A 14706-nucleotide genomic window follows, 5' to 3' on the forward strand; every position below is an offset into this window, starting at 1 on the left:
ATATGTGTGTGTGTATATACCAAGGTGCCAAAAACATGTATACACATTTTAAAGAGATGTTATCTGTGCTCAAGCAGTAGTTCGTGGTAATCCCAGAAATGTCTGGACACGGATGGTAACCACTTTGAGCACCTCTTGTAATCGTAGAAGTCAAATGTGACTTGTATTCATCTTTTGTTATCAGTGTATATTATTACAATTAATACAGTTTTTTTCCTTTCTTACAACACGTGTACTTTTTTTGGCACCCTCTGTGTATATGTATATATAAAACCTTTAAGGTAGGAATAACAATATATAACCAAGCAATTCAGTCACACTGGCTGATTAGTAACAGGCAGAGTAAATTTCAGATCCATTCCGTACTTAGGTTATAAGACCATTTCTTGGATTTTAGAGACTGACTCACTTTTCTAATTTAAGTCCATGGAGTCAGCGATGGCACGTCTCTGCATGACTTCTGCGGATGCACACCCAGCCAGCTCGCCCGCCCTCGCTGGAACAGTTAGTTTTGAGGGGTGCTTTTCACGCTTGAGAGACCCCAGCAGCATGGACCCCCCCCCCCAATTGCTCACAGTCGGGACCTGCTTGTTAACGCCCCTTGATTGTCTCACCTCCCTCGCAATCTGATTCCTGGGATCACCTCGCAGATGAGCCCTTGAACCGAATCGTTAACTGGGGTAGGCTTTGGGCAGGACCCTAACCCTCGCGCCCCGTCTTTGTCTCAGTGAAGTGTCCCCATCCTTGCCTGCTCTCTATCCCATCTGCAGCTGACTGCATTTCTACCTCTGTCAGTCTCCGTCTCTCTCCAGCTCTCCTTCAATTCACCTCTTGTCTTATTGGAAACCCTAAGACTAAGAGAGTGCGAGGATCCAAGGCATCCGTGGGCACCTACCTCGTAGGCTGCCTCGTGCGCCGCGCTCGCTCCTCTCGCCCGCAGGGGGCGCTGTGAGCGGAGGTGTCGTGCCGACGAGCCGCGACTCCCTGCGTGCACCGCACCGGGGCGTGGCCTGCGAGGCGGGGCGGGGCGGAGAGGAGAGCTGCTGGCGGCGGGGGAGACACCGAGGGACCACTGCCTGGGCCGGGGGGAGCCACGAAGCACCATGGCCCAGCCGGCTGCGGTAAGAGGGGTCTTCTGACTGGACCCCCAGGTTCGGGACAAGTCTTCGGGTTCCCGTTTGGTGGGCAGGCGTTCTGGGGTCCTTGCGGGGCGACGGTGGACAGGCTGGGCGGAGTCTGAGGGTCGTGTTAGGCTCCGAGTATGGGGTCCCGCCCTGGACGGAGCTGGTGACCGCGGCTCTTGGGGCTTGTCCGTGGCCACACATCTGAACAAAGCCGAGCGGGGTTTTGTTCAGGTGTGGCGGGGGATGGACAAGAAATAGGATTGGGGCCGACGATGGGTATTACAGTTCAGCCAGCTTCACACCACAGTTACTGAATTCAGAACGAGTCTTTTACAAGATTAAGATTCTGAATGGTCGAAATGATGTTTGGCAGGGGCTTAAATATCAGAATTCGGCCGCTAACGTGTCCAAGTTTGTGTTGCGTGTAAGAAGGAAGGATGCTGATAACGTGGAAAGGAGTAGAAGAGGGTATAAAAACCTAGACTACATAGTATTTGATTAGTATTTTGTTGAAATCGAGGTTTAGAAGGAGTGGTCATTATTTTTATTATGTGTCTCTATATAAACGCCCACATTGTGCATTTTTGCTTTTTGCTAAGGACGTCATGAGACTTAATTTTAAAATACCGTTAACAATCTCAACAAAAGACATAATTTTTACGATGAAACATGCAAAAGACATGCGGTACCTTTAAAGAGAAAATGGTAAATAAATGAGAGGTACACCATGCCTCTAGATGGGAAGACCAAATATAGTAAAGATGATACTTTTCTTCCAGGTAATGTATAAATTTACTGCAGTTTCATCAAAATGGCAGTAAGATTTTGGTGAATTTAGATGAACAGATTCTAAATTTAATTTGGAAAAATAAAGGTCAAAAATGTTATTCTGAAAAGAGAGCAAAGAAGGTGGAATTGCCTCAGAAGATAAGACTTACTATAAATTCGTAGAATTAATGCAGTGCTGTATTGTGTGGAGATGACACACAGAGCAGTGGAAACCTAATGAGAAACCAGAAGCACACTGTTCTGGGTTGAATAATGTCTCCCCAAAATTCAAGTCCTTCCTGGCATCTCAGATTGCCATCTTATTTAGAAGTAGGGTTATTGCAGATATAATAGGTTAAGATGAGATCATGCTGGAGTAGCCTGGGTTCTTGATCCAATATGACTGGTATCTTTATAAGAAGAGAAGCAGAGACCCAGACACACCAGAGAAACCAGAAGCAGACTGTTCTGGGTTGAATAGTGTCCCAGACACCATGACAGCAGAGGCAGAGATTGGAGTTATGCTGCTTCAAGTGAAGCAAGGCCAAGAGTGGACAGCCACCACCAGAAGCTAAGAGAAAGGTATGAACCATTCTCCCCCAGCCTTCAGCGAGGGTAAGGCCCTGCTCACACCCTGATTTCAGGCTTCTAGCCAACAGAACTACTACATATGAGAGAATAAATTTTTATTGTTTTAAACCACTCAGTTTGTGGTACTTTGTTACAGCAGCCCTAGGAAACTAATACAAAGACCTTCAAAAGCAGTGTTTGGGACAATTGATTTTTCCATTTGGGGAAAAAGAATTAGATCACTACTGTATACCATTAAAAAATTACATTCCAGATAAATTAAAAATCTAAACATAAAAAGTATTTAGCCTTTTGGAAGAAAATGTAGAATATCTTTGTAACGTCAGTATGGAAAAAAAATTTTCTTAAAACACAAAAGGCAAATTTACCCAAGAAAAGATTGATATATTTACACCAAAATCAAAAACTTACATACAGTATAAGACAACATAAATAAAATTAAAAGATAAGACACACACTAGGAGAAAGCATTTGTAACCTAATGTAGTCAATAGTCAATCTACAAATTATATAAAGAAATCCTAGAAATGAAAGGACAGGTGACCCAGTAAAAATACAGGCAATTCACAGAACTGAAAACAGTAAGGGGGTCAGTAGATAAAGGAATAGATTAAAAAACGGACATTCAGACAATGGAACACTGTACAAAATTGAAATAACTCAGTTCTCTATGTATCAATATGGACAGATCTCAAAATGTGGAATGAAAAATGCAAGTTGTAGTATAATAAAGTATATGTGTATAAAAGACAAAGTACTGTATATTATTTATAGGTGGTATGTATATTAAAAACATGAACATACTGTTTGATCTGGGAAGAGAGGGGAAATCTGCAGATGAGGAGAGCGGACTTATGCATTGTTCTGCGCCATTTTATGTAAGGCACTTGAGCACTTGGATTTTGGTATCTGAGGGGTGTCCTGGAACCAATGCCCCGTGGATACCAAGGGGTGACTGAAGTTTTGGGGAAGTCAAAAGTTACATATAGCTCTTCCACTGCATGAGGGTCAGCGCCCCTAACCCCTGCGTGTTTCAGGGGTCAACTGTATATGCAAAGGCTGAGGGCTGGCATTTCAATCTAAGGAGAAAGAATAGTGTTGTGTGATTGGCTATCCATATGTATATAAATAAAGATGCCAATCTCATCTGTAGAATTAAACTGCAAATCTAAATGTAAAAAAATTAGAATGTTTGTAACTTCTTGATATGGGGAACACTTAAAAGGAAAGAAAAAGCTGCAAACCATATGGAAAAGACTCAGATTTTAACTAAATGAAAGGGTCAAAATATTCTCTGGCAGAAGATAAAGTCAAAATGCAAATGATAAACTGGGAGAAAACTTTTGCTAGTTAGTCAAAGAATTATTAACCAAAACTATAAGAAAGTTCATTCAAATTAGAAGAGCCTACAAGAACATTGAACAAAGGATGTAAACAGTCATGCACAAAGATACGTGGGACCCCTCCCTGAAAAATACGAAAAGGATGCTAAGCCTCACAAATGCAAATTAAAACAATGAAATACAGCTTTTTACTCATCATATTGGCAAAAAAATAATAAGATTTAAGAACATCCTGTACCGGCAACAGTGTAAAGAAATAAGTCTCATTTTATTAGTAAGGGTGGAAGTGCTGGATTCGTTTTGGGAGGAATCTAGTGTATCTGTTAAACTGAAGATGTTTATACTCTTTGATTTAGTGGTTCTCCTGTTTAGACTTCATCCTACAGTAAAACCACTGATAGGTAAGAAAGCATATCAGCATAGTTTGTAATTAAAAAAATATTTTAATAGCATTGTTTGTAATTTATAAAGGAAATAGAAATAACATATGTCCCATCAGTAGGGTATATGTACCCACAGAATATAATGCAACTTACCAAAAAATGATTTAGGCTATATATATTGACCTGGAAAGATGTCTGTGATACTTTAAGTGAATGAAGTTACAGTGCTTTGTTCCCATTCTTGTTAAAAAAAAAAAAAAAAGTTCTGTACTATACGTATGCATATGTACTGTGTGTCCCTGAAAAGAAGACCTAGCCGGACCATCAGCTCTAATGCGTCTTTTGGAGCAAAAATTAATATAAGACCCGGTCTTATTATATTATATTGTATTGAATTATATTATATTATACCTGGGTCTTATAGTAAAATAAGACCGGGTCTTATATTAATTTTTGCTCCAAAAGGCGCATTAGAGCTGATGGTCCGGCTAGGTCTTCTTTTTGGGAAAACACGGTAGTTAGTTTGAGCACGCGTAAGGGCTGTAGTAGTTAACAACAGAACCACACAATTGGTGTAGGAGAAGGGGCTGTTCCCAAGGAAGCTGCGAACAGACAAACACAGTATCTGCTACAAAAATCTTTTCAATTGATGAGAAGGAGTGGGAGTCATTTTGAAGCAATCGTGGCTGTACATGTGTTATGTCTATAATTTCAGTTGCCTCTGACTTTTGAGGATATTGCCATTTACTTCTCGGCGCAAGAATGGCGGACTCTAGAGGCCTGGCAGAAGGAGCTTTACAAGCATGTAATGAGAACGAATTATGAGATTCTGGTTTCTCTAGGTAAGACGTGTTCGACTTTGTGGGTAAGTCATGGAACTGCGTCCTGTAAGAGGCACAGCTCCTGTTTGCCAAGTAGCCAGATTTCTCAGAAATTAGTTCAGAAAGGCATTTTTAACCCATGTGCTTTTGTTAATCCTTCTGTAAGCATTGCGAATCCTTACTCAAGGGTAGACATTGTTACAAGAGAATATTTGAGGCGGCATGTAACAGAAGGTGGTTAGAGGTGACTAAATGTATGGCAGGGCATTTAGTCACTGTATACTCTCAGGTAGCCAAGATTTTCCACATAGGCACACGCCTACCTCATCTCCATAAAGTGCCCTGTATATTTTAACGTAGGGTGTCCCTACCTGTCAACATTTACAGTGGTGTCCACATGCCTTAGAAAAGCTAATATTAGTGTCCCATGCAGTGAGATTTGGGAAAGCTGTCCACCGGGGTGTTTAACAGCAGCTGTCTCTGCCTGATTATGGTAATGGATGTTCTTTTGAGTCTTTTTGTTTACTGGGTCTTTATATTATATTTCTTTTTGTTATCAAATATGTGTTTTTTTTAATCAGCCCTTTCAGAGAAGTATCAAATGAATGATAAAAGTCTCTTGCTTTGTTCTCACTCCCTCACTCCATTAATTCCCCAAAGGCAACCACTTTTAACCATTTCTGTTTTAGTTTTTACTATGGTTTCCTTCAACCTACATAACTCTCATGCTTATACCTCTGTTTTTTGATTTATCAAGTTTAGGCAGCATCAATTAACTCATTACTATGAAAAATGAGGCATTGGCTTACTTATGCTATCCCTATTCTTTCTCTTTTTTCCTCTTCTCCCCAAATGTTGATAATTTTTCTTCCATGCCTCTATTGGCTGCCTTTATAATTTAAAGAATAAACTTTTCGATTCTGTTGTATCAATTACATATTACATCTCTTGACTCCGTGAGTATATAAAGATGCGGTAATTAGTTCTCTGGTACTTCCTTCCAAGTCCCCTGCCAGCTTCTGACAGCCATACTGTTTCCTGTAAAGGTTTCCAAGGTATCTAATACTTATATTCTGAATACTTATATTCTGTTCCGTTACCGTGATTAAGCTTTCCAGGTTCTATGTATAGAGTGTTTCTGAAACATATAATCCAAGACACTACATTATTTTCATTATTACTCAAGAACCAATTAAAGTAATTGAATCTGTAGAGAAAGAAATGCAATCGTATGTCATTAACCCTGTGCCACCCAAAAAGAATGTTCCAAGCATCAAAATCAAATGGATATGAAGTGGTACATCATTGTGGTTTTCGTTTGCATTTCCTTAATGGCTAATCATGTTAAACATCTTTTCATTTGTGTATCTTCTTTGGAGAAATAGTTATTCAAATACTTTGCCCATTTTTAAGTAGGGCTATCTGTCTTTTTATTGTTGAGTTGTATGTGTTCTCTATTTGCTCTGTGTATTGGATCCTTATCAGATATTTTCTCCCATTCTGTGGATTGTCTTTTCACCTTTTTTGCAGGGATCGAACCCACAACCTTGGTGCTACCAGCACCACACTCTAACCAGCTGAGCTAACTGGCCACCCCTCTTTTCACTTTCTTCATGGTGACCTTTGAAGCACAAAAGCTTTCAATTTTGATTAAGTCCAATTTATTTTTTCTTATGTTGTTTGAGGTTTTGGTGTTATGTCTAAGAAACCATTGCCTAATCCAAAGTCACTAAGTCACAAAGCAAAGTCCTGTATTTTCTCATAAGAGTTTTATAGTTTTAGCACTTACGTTTAGGTCTTTGATCCATTTTGAGTTAATTTTTGTATATGATGTGAGGTAGGAATCCAAGTGCTTTTGCATCTGGATGCGAAAGAACATCCTGTGCTGGCACCAGGTGCTGTTCCAACACCATTTGTTGAAAGGACTGTTTCCCCCATTGAATTCTCTTGGCACCCTTTTGGAAAATCAATTAACTATAAATGTCAAGTTTATTTCTGGATTCTTCATTCTGTTTCATCAATCTGTATGTCTATCCTTATGCCACTACCACACAGTTTTTATTACCATGGCATTTAGGATAAGTTTGTCAATTTCTGTCCCTCCCCAAAAAAACAAAGCAGGTAGGATTTGGGGAATATTGTCATCTTAACAATATTAAGTCTTCCAGTTCACGAATATGGGATATTGTTCCATTTATTTAGGGCTTTTAAAATTTCTTTCAACAATATTTTATAGCTTTTATTGTACAAGTCTTGCATTTCTTTTATTAAACTTATTCCTAAGTATTTCACTTGTTTTGATGTTATGTAAATGGAATTATTTTCTTAATTTTATTTTTGGGTAAATCCTTTTATGTTAAAAGTTGCTGGGAGTTCAACCCAGATAAAGATTGAAAATAGGTGTATGGATTTAAATAAAATATGGTGATTTCTTTTTTTCATGAAAGCAGCCTTAGAATTCTTTGGGGGTTGAAGTCAAATTTCACAGGGCTGAAGAAGAATCTGGAACAGCATGTGATCAGTCTTCATATGTGCTGTGCCACTCTGACATTTTCTCCCCGAGCACATTTTCTCTCCTCTTTCTCTGATCTGGACTTACCAGTAATCTCCTGTAGCAATCTGTGAAGCATACTTTCGGTTCTGTTAAATACATGTATTGTTGAAAGAAAGTTTTACTTGAAAATACAGAGAGTAGACATTTCTTACAGGGGAATGGGATCATATATTGGAGAATCTTGTAACTGTTTTCATTCATTCATTCATTTCATTCATTGTAACCCCTTCTCTTATAGCAGAACTCAGCCGTGTTTTAGGTTGTCGTTAGCACTGTCTCTAAAAGTGCTTCTGAGAATATTTTCGCTGAAGCCACCTACTTTGAAATTTCCTAGGACAGTCATTCCAGTTTTGGATACCCCTTCTTCCCAGGGTGTCTCCAGTTGTCTCAAGGACTGTCTGATCGTTCTCAGAGCACACTACTTGTGAGTTTTATGAAATCCCTGACAAAATAACAGCATTGCTAAATGTATGTGGACAAAGACAAAATTAAAACAGCACAACTCATCTAACAGGTCCGGGTAGATTAGGAAGCACTGTTATGACGTGTGGGCAATTTTGCTCCTCTTTGTGTAAACCTATAATCTAATTTTTGACATCTCTTGTCCCAGGAGTAAATTTTGAGAAATTTAAAAACAATTCAGTGTGCTTTAAATTTAGTGCTCAAGGAAACCAGACTTCTCTGTCTGACTTCTCTGTACAGATGGTGGGTTTCCCAAACCAGAAGTAATATCCCAGATTGAACAGGGGAGAGAGCTCTTCAGGAATTTGGGAGAACGACAGAAATCAGAAAACATAATTTGCTCCTCTGCTGATTTGTATTTCAATCCAGTTATGGAGGGACAGCAGTTTTGGGGTGAGTATTACGAAATCAGGGCCCTGTCCTTAAGACATCACATTCAGGTATCTTAGTTCTAATTCTCTGATCTTGTCTTTTTATCAGATTGGTGCAAAAGTAATTGCAGTTTTTGCAATTATTTTTTAACCTTTTAAACCACAATTACTTTTGCACCAATCTAATATTTGGCTGGACTGAGGCTTGACATCTGGTATATTCTAGAGAAAGGCAGTTAAGCATGGTGGTGAGGAGTGTGGGTTCTGGATCCTGAGTCTGGGTCTTGCCTTTTCTGGGTGACCTTGGGTAAATTATTCGACCTCTCAGTATTTCAATTTCCTGACCTATGAAATGAAGATAATAAAAGTACCTACGTTATAGGATTAAATGGGTTAACTTACGTAAAGTGTTAAAATGATGGCTGGCACACAGGAAGAGCTCAGTAAATGGGAGCTACTCTTAGTAGTAGGTAAGGGCGAGATTCCTTCCTTCCGCTCTGAAGACTGTCGTCTCTATTTGAATGCCTAAAACTTAGCTCTCCTCTTGTGTTTCTTGTCACGATGGGAGAGTCGGAGATATTTGGATTCCTAAAAGTCAGCATTACGGTCGTGAATAAGGAAGGCAAACAGGAGCGCCATTCTAGGAAACCCTGTCAATAGTTTTAGTTTTTATTTGCTGCTTTCTAGAGAGTAAAAGAGTTGTTCTCCACAAATTATTTTACCTTTTTCCATCTGTTGTTAATTCTTCCAAGAAACCTTTTTTAAAAGGTTGGTAGGAACAGGGTGAAGAGGGAGGGACAGAGCCCTGGCCTTGCTCGCAGGTCTTGGGAACAGCTCATCAGGGTTCTGTCAGTCACACTGCCTCGTCCCTTCTTGACTCCAGGAAGGTCTGCACATCACCATGGGACAAGACCGATGGGCCTGAAGCCATAATAGTGGCACATGCAGTGCGCCAGGCCCATCCGAAGCACTTGCACACAACTCATTGAATCCTCAGGACAGTCTTATGTATTGTGTTCCCCTGTTTCTATAGGAGAAGGGCCTGAAGCCAAGAGAGATTCGCTCGCCCAAAGTAGCACAATAGACGGCTGGGTCTCAAATCCAGCCCGTCTGGTTCCAGAGCTTAGGCCTTCCATTTGTGACCTGTATTTTTTCTCTCTTTTCAATAGTATTCTAAGACTGTCTGATGAGTTTAGTTCCCGCAGGCTCTCACCAAACTCCTGGTCACGAAGTAGAACCATGCTGAAATGTACCTCGTTGTAGAGCTCAGTGGAAGCTCGGCTCCCGGGCCACCACAGGTCACTGTTACAGATCCCTGTGCTGGGGACATACACCTGTAGTCATGCTGTAGACAGGAATTCTGACTGAATGTTTGTTCTCCGTTGCAGGAAATCAGCAAGCTGTGAGTTCAGGAGAGCCTGCATGCCATTTTCAAGCAGATCCTCTTCAGAGCCAGTGTTCCTCTGAACCCCTATTAGGAAAAAGGGAAGCTGTTTCCTTCACGCCTGACCAAGGCATCACCCTCATGAAACCACACGGACATGACCCCCGGGCTCCAACCCCAGCAGACCCCCGCTCCAGGGAACCTACCCAAAGAGAAAGAGTCCCGAGTCCCAGAAAGCCGGGTATCCCAGGCATCCAAGAAATGCCCTCCAGGGAGGGCTCCTCCCACCCTTGCCCTGTCTATGGGGAAAGCTTCTGGAAAAAAAACCACTTAGAGAAGCACCATAGGAGCCACTCAAAGGACCAGCCACGTGGGGCCGGGAAGAAATTCAGCAAACAAGCCGATCTGCAGCCTCAGCGGGGCATCCCGCGGGGCCAGAGGCACTTCCGGTGTCATGAGTGTGGGAGCAGCTTCCATCTGAAGCAGTATCTGCTTAGACATCTGGCCGCCCACGCAGGGAAGAGCCCGTTGCAGGGCCCTGAGTGTGATGTGTGCTTCCATCACAAGCGGACCCTTCTCAGCCACCACCTCCTGCACAAGGAGGAGAGGCCTCCCCAGTGTCCCCCATGTGACAAGAGCTTTCTCCTAAAGAACAGTGTGCAGGCTCACCAAGACCAGCCTAGCGAGGAGAGGCCACTGTCCCATAGGGAAGACAACGGGACCTTCTGTGAGGAGGCCGAGCTCAGCAGTGTGCACTCGGGAGAGAAGCCAGGCCCAGGCCCAGCGCGTGAGGAGCACTGCCACCTGAAGGGGTGCAGGGCGTCTCCCCAGTGTGGCCCCACCAGGGAGAGGCCGTTCTCTTGCACCGAGTGCAACATGTTCTTCTCGACCAGGGCCCAGCTCACCAGCCACGCCCGGGTGCACACGGGAGAAAAGCCCTTCCGCTGCCTGGAGTGTGACAAGAGCTTCCAGCTGAGCGGCTTGCTGGAGGTCCACCAGCGTGTGCACAGTGGAGAGAGACCCTTCTCCTGCAGGAAGTGTGGCAAGGGCTTCACGAAACAGTGCAAACTCACCGAGCACAGCCGAGTGCACAGCGGAGAGAAACCTTTCTGGTGTGCTGAGTGTGGCAGGAACTTCCGCCAGAGGGGCCAGCTGCTGCGGCACCAGCGCCTGCACACTGACGAGAAGCCCTTCCAGTGCCCCGAGTGTGAGCTGAGCTTCCGTCTGAAGAGCATGTTGAGAGCCCACCGGCTCCGACACAGCGGAGAGAAGCCGTTCTCCTGCAGCGAGTGTGGCAGAGGCTTCACCCACCAGTGCAAGCTCCGTGAGCACCTGCGGGTGCACAGTGGGGAGAGGCCTTTCCAGTGCCCCGAGTGTGACAAGAGCTTCCGTCTGAAGGGCATCCTGAAGGCCCACCAGCGCACCCACAGCAAGGAGAGGCCATTCTCGTGCGGGGAGTGTGGCAAGGGCTTCACCAGGCAGTCCAAGCTCACGGAGCACTTGCGCGTACACAGCGGGGAGAGGCCCTTCCAGTGCCCCGACTGTGACAGGAGTTTCCGCCTGAAGGGGCAGCTGGTGAGTCACCAGCGCCTGCACACGGGGGAGAGGCCCTTCCAGTGCCCACAGTGCGACAAGAGCTACCGCGTGAAGGCCGACATGAAGGCCCACCAGCTGCTGCACAGCGGGGCCATGCCCTTCTCTTGTGAGTGTGGCAAAGGCTTTGCCAAGCAGTCGAAACTGGTTGAACATATCAGGACGCACACGGGGGAGAAGCCTTTTCAGTGTCCCAAATGTGACAAGAGTTTCCGCTTGAAGGCACAGCTGCTCAGCCACCAAGGCCTGCACACAGGGGAGAGACCTTTCCACTGCCCTGAGTGTGACAAAAACTTCCGGGAAAAGGGACACATGCTTAGGCACCAGCGCATACATAGACCGGAGAGGCCGTTTGCCTGTGGCGACTGTGGTAAGGGCTTCATTTATAAGTCGAAACTTGCTGAGCACATCAGAGTGCACACGAAGTCTTGTAGTGCACCCCGTGAGCCCAACATTAAGAAAAGGCTCAGACAGCTGTTTGCCATGATCGAGGCCGACTGGAGCTGAGGCTGAGCCTGGAGCCTTCAGCAGGGCTCACACTGCCTGGAACCCCCGGCAACCGTAGCCAAACACACCGATAGACATTTTAGGAACAGGGGCCCGTTTTTGAGCAAGAAGGTAATACCAGCTAGGAATATGAGAAACCACAAAGGATTGTCTTTCTTAAAACACCACCAGTTGTATTTCCTATCCATTGCTAAAAGGAGACATTTGTTCTTCCTGCTACCTTAAATGGTAATTTTCTCCCAAGTGCTAAGCCAGCTTTGAAATCCCAGCTTGAGTTTAGACAGGAAACCCCTCCAGTTCTGTTCTCAAGGCTGAAAGAACAGTGACTGAAATGTCAACTCTGCTTTCTTTTTTTCATAGCGTGATCCTCAACTGTGGGTTTGAATACAGTGAATCTCGTTGCAGGCCTGATAATGACATTAGATTTGGTTTTAAGTCATTTTTTTTTTTAAATCGACAGTAATAAAATGAGTTCTCTGCATTGTAGTTTGTTTATACAGATGCTGTAGTTTCACAGCAGTTTCCATGTGGTCATGCATAGTTCCCCTTAAGGAAAAGTTGGTCATTTCAGCAAAAGTGGGCTAATCTGAGTTACAGAAACATGAAACTAAAGATGCTAAGACGTATGGGACTAGAATTTAGATAAGCGATTGGGAAAGGAGTGTCAATTTGGGAGTTCCAGAACAGAGATGCTATTTGAAGCTGAGAGAGTGAATGCGATTCCCCTTCACAGACAGAGTGACTATCTAAGCAGGTGACTAAATTAAGACAAAATAACAAAGCTAAACAAACTTTATCAGGGAGTATTACAGGCATCAACAGCTTCATGTGGAGAGTTTTCAAGCAAATGTTAAAAGGAAGCATAATACAAGAGGAAGTCCAGCAAAATACCACATTTGGTTCATTAGGTGAGGCTTCTGTGAGCACAGAATGTTTATGCTTCAGGGACAGAGCTGTGTTTCATACAGAGGATTCCAGACTTTCAGGGGTCCGTGTTTAGAGCAACCTCTTTCCTCAAGTGATCGGACACTAACAAAGGTGACTGATAATATTAAGAGATTATGTCACTTAGGTTTGTAATCACTCAGAGACATGGTGATGTCTTTTGTGTTTACAGAGTAGCCAGCCTCACAAAACATGGAGATAGACTCATCGTAAGCAAAAAGGGATGGTGGCCCTGCCCAGATGAGCGCTGTGGTGTGGGGACCCGGAGGAAGAGGATGTGACTGTCAGGTAGAGGTTTTGCGGGAGACTGCAGGCCAGGACCTCTAGTGGGGCATCCACACGTTGTTACAATGAGAGGATCTCAGAGATAGTGAAAGATCCAGAGTGTGGGAGTTTGGTTAGCAATTGGATGTGTCTTGGAGGAAGTTGAGAAAAAGTAGTATCCAACTAAACCACAGGCGCCCCAGGCTGCTCACACTAAAAATGAAAAACACACCAAAGCGCTGTTTAAAGAATAGAGGGACTTCTGGGAAAGAAGGTGTCATGAGCACGGGCTCATAAAACTTCCCTTGCTATCCTGTCCCAATTCCTGAACAGAAAAAAACCAATGCTGAGATGTCCCTGGCCTTCAAGGATAAGGAAAGGTTTTCACTCATGTGGGATATAAAACTGAAAGCAGCAAACAAACAAAAACTCAAACACAGACAACAGTTTAGTGTTTACCAGAGGGTAAGGAGAGAGAGGGGGGTAGAAGAGGGTCAAATATATGGTGATGGAAGGAGAACTGTGGGTGGTGAACATAATGCAATATACAGATGATACAGACTTGTACACTTGAAACATAATTTTACTAACCAATGTCACCCCAATAAATATAATTTTTAAAAAAGGATGCCTACAAGCATTATCCCCACACCAATTATAAAACAAGAACATAATGTTGTAAAAAGGAAGCATCTGGAAACAAAAACAAGTTCTAGGAAGTTAAAAAAGTGCTAAAATAAAAACATAGCAAGATTAAAGAAATCTCCCAGGAAAAAGAACCAAGGATCCAACAAGTAGAAAACAAAGTAAGTGGAAGAAAACGAATTGTACAACTACTACCCATTTGCCCATTTTTCTATAGAATTTTTGGTCCTTTTATTTACCTTCAATCTGTAAAAATCATGTCTATATCTTAATCATATGACGTAAATGTAGAGGGAAGAGTAGGAGAAAGAAGTCAAGCAAATGAAGGGGGAAAAGTACACCAAAAAATTTCTTTTGAGATTGAGAATTATAAGGAGCAGAAAGATTTTTCCCCCCATCTCTAATGTTACAGAGGAGGAAACCTAAGCCACAGCAAATGTCTTGTCTGCAGCCTCAGACCTAGTTAGTGGCCGGTCTGAGACTCTGGGTCTCCTGACTCCAGGGCAGGGATCCTTCTGCACTTAATTGGAAATCCAGGAAATGCATATTCTGTGGGTAAGAAGTACCAAGTGCTTAAACAAAACCAGCAGTTACCTACGCCAGTTAGTTTGTTACAGAAGGGAAGGGGGGGAAGATTACAAGGGAAAGAACAGAAAACCACAAAACGTTTAGTGTAAAAATCACACAAGCCTGGGGAGATTATTAGCGTCTTGGAAGATACCAAAGGATTCATGAAAGAGTTTCTTTTTTAAAGGGGAGCAGAGAAATTGGCAGTAGCTGGAAAAGTTGTTAGTGATGCTATAGCATGTTTGCATGCTAATGGAGAGAATTCGGAAAAAGGAGGACATTGATGATGTAGTAGAGAGGGAGGATATCAGAGCAAATGGAAGAATGGCCTTTGATGGGGGAGGGATACTTTGTAACTGGAGGACCAGAAGAGAGGACGAGAGG

The 14706-nt window shown here is 43.1% G+C and overlaps 1 protein-coding gene across 5 annotated transcripts; it reads left to right on the top strand.

Annotated features, from left to right (window-relative positions):
- The first annotated feature begins 78 nt into the window (after positions 1-78).
- ZNF786 (zinc finger protein 786) lies at positions 79-13457 on the top strand. 5 transcript variants are annotated; one of them, XM_033098915.1, is made up of 4 exons: positions 79-1121; positions 4925-5051; positions 8287-8439; positions 9806-13456. In XM_033098915.1, exons 1-4 carry the CDS (start codon positions 1104-1106, stop codon positions 11899-11901), a joined length of 2394 nt encoding a protein of 797 aa, XP_032954806.1. In that variant the 5' UTR covers positions 79-1103; the 3' UTR covers positions 11902-13456. The 5 variants fall into 5 exon arrangements, with proteins under 5 accessions (XP_032954806.1, XP_032954809.1, XP_032954807.1 ...); XM_033098916.1 differs by having other exon boundaries at positions 80-1151; XM_033098917.1 differs by lacking the exon at positions 79-1121 and adding an exon at positions 1811-2474.
- Positions 13458-14706: the final 1249 nt, after the last annotated feature.

This window comes from Rhinolophus ferrumequinum, chromosome 26 (genome assembly GCF_004115265.2).
Source record: "Rhinolophus ferrumequinum isolate MPI-CBG mRhiFer1 chromosome 26, mRhiFer1_v1.p, whole genome shotgun sequence".
Classification (NCBI taxonomy): domain Eukaryota; kingdom Metazoa; phylum Chordata; class Mammalia; order Chiroptera; family Rhinolophidae; genus Rhinolophus; species Rhinolophus ferrumequinum.

Coding starts and splice junctions, on each gene's coding strand:
- ZNF786 (XM_033098915.1), top strand. Junction 5,052..8,286: donor TGAGATTCTGGTTTCTCTAG/GTAAGACGTGTT, acceptor TTCTCTGTACAG/ATGGTGGGTTTCCCAAACCA. Junction 8,440..9,805: donor GGAGGGACAGCAGTTTTGGG/GTGAGTATTACG, acceptor TCTCCGTTGCAG/GAAATCAGCAAGCTGTGAGT.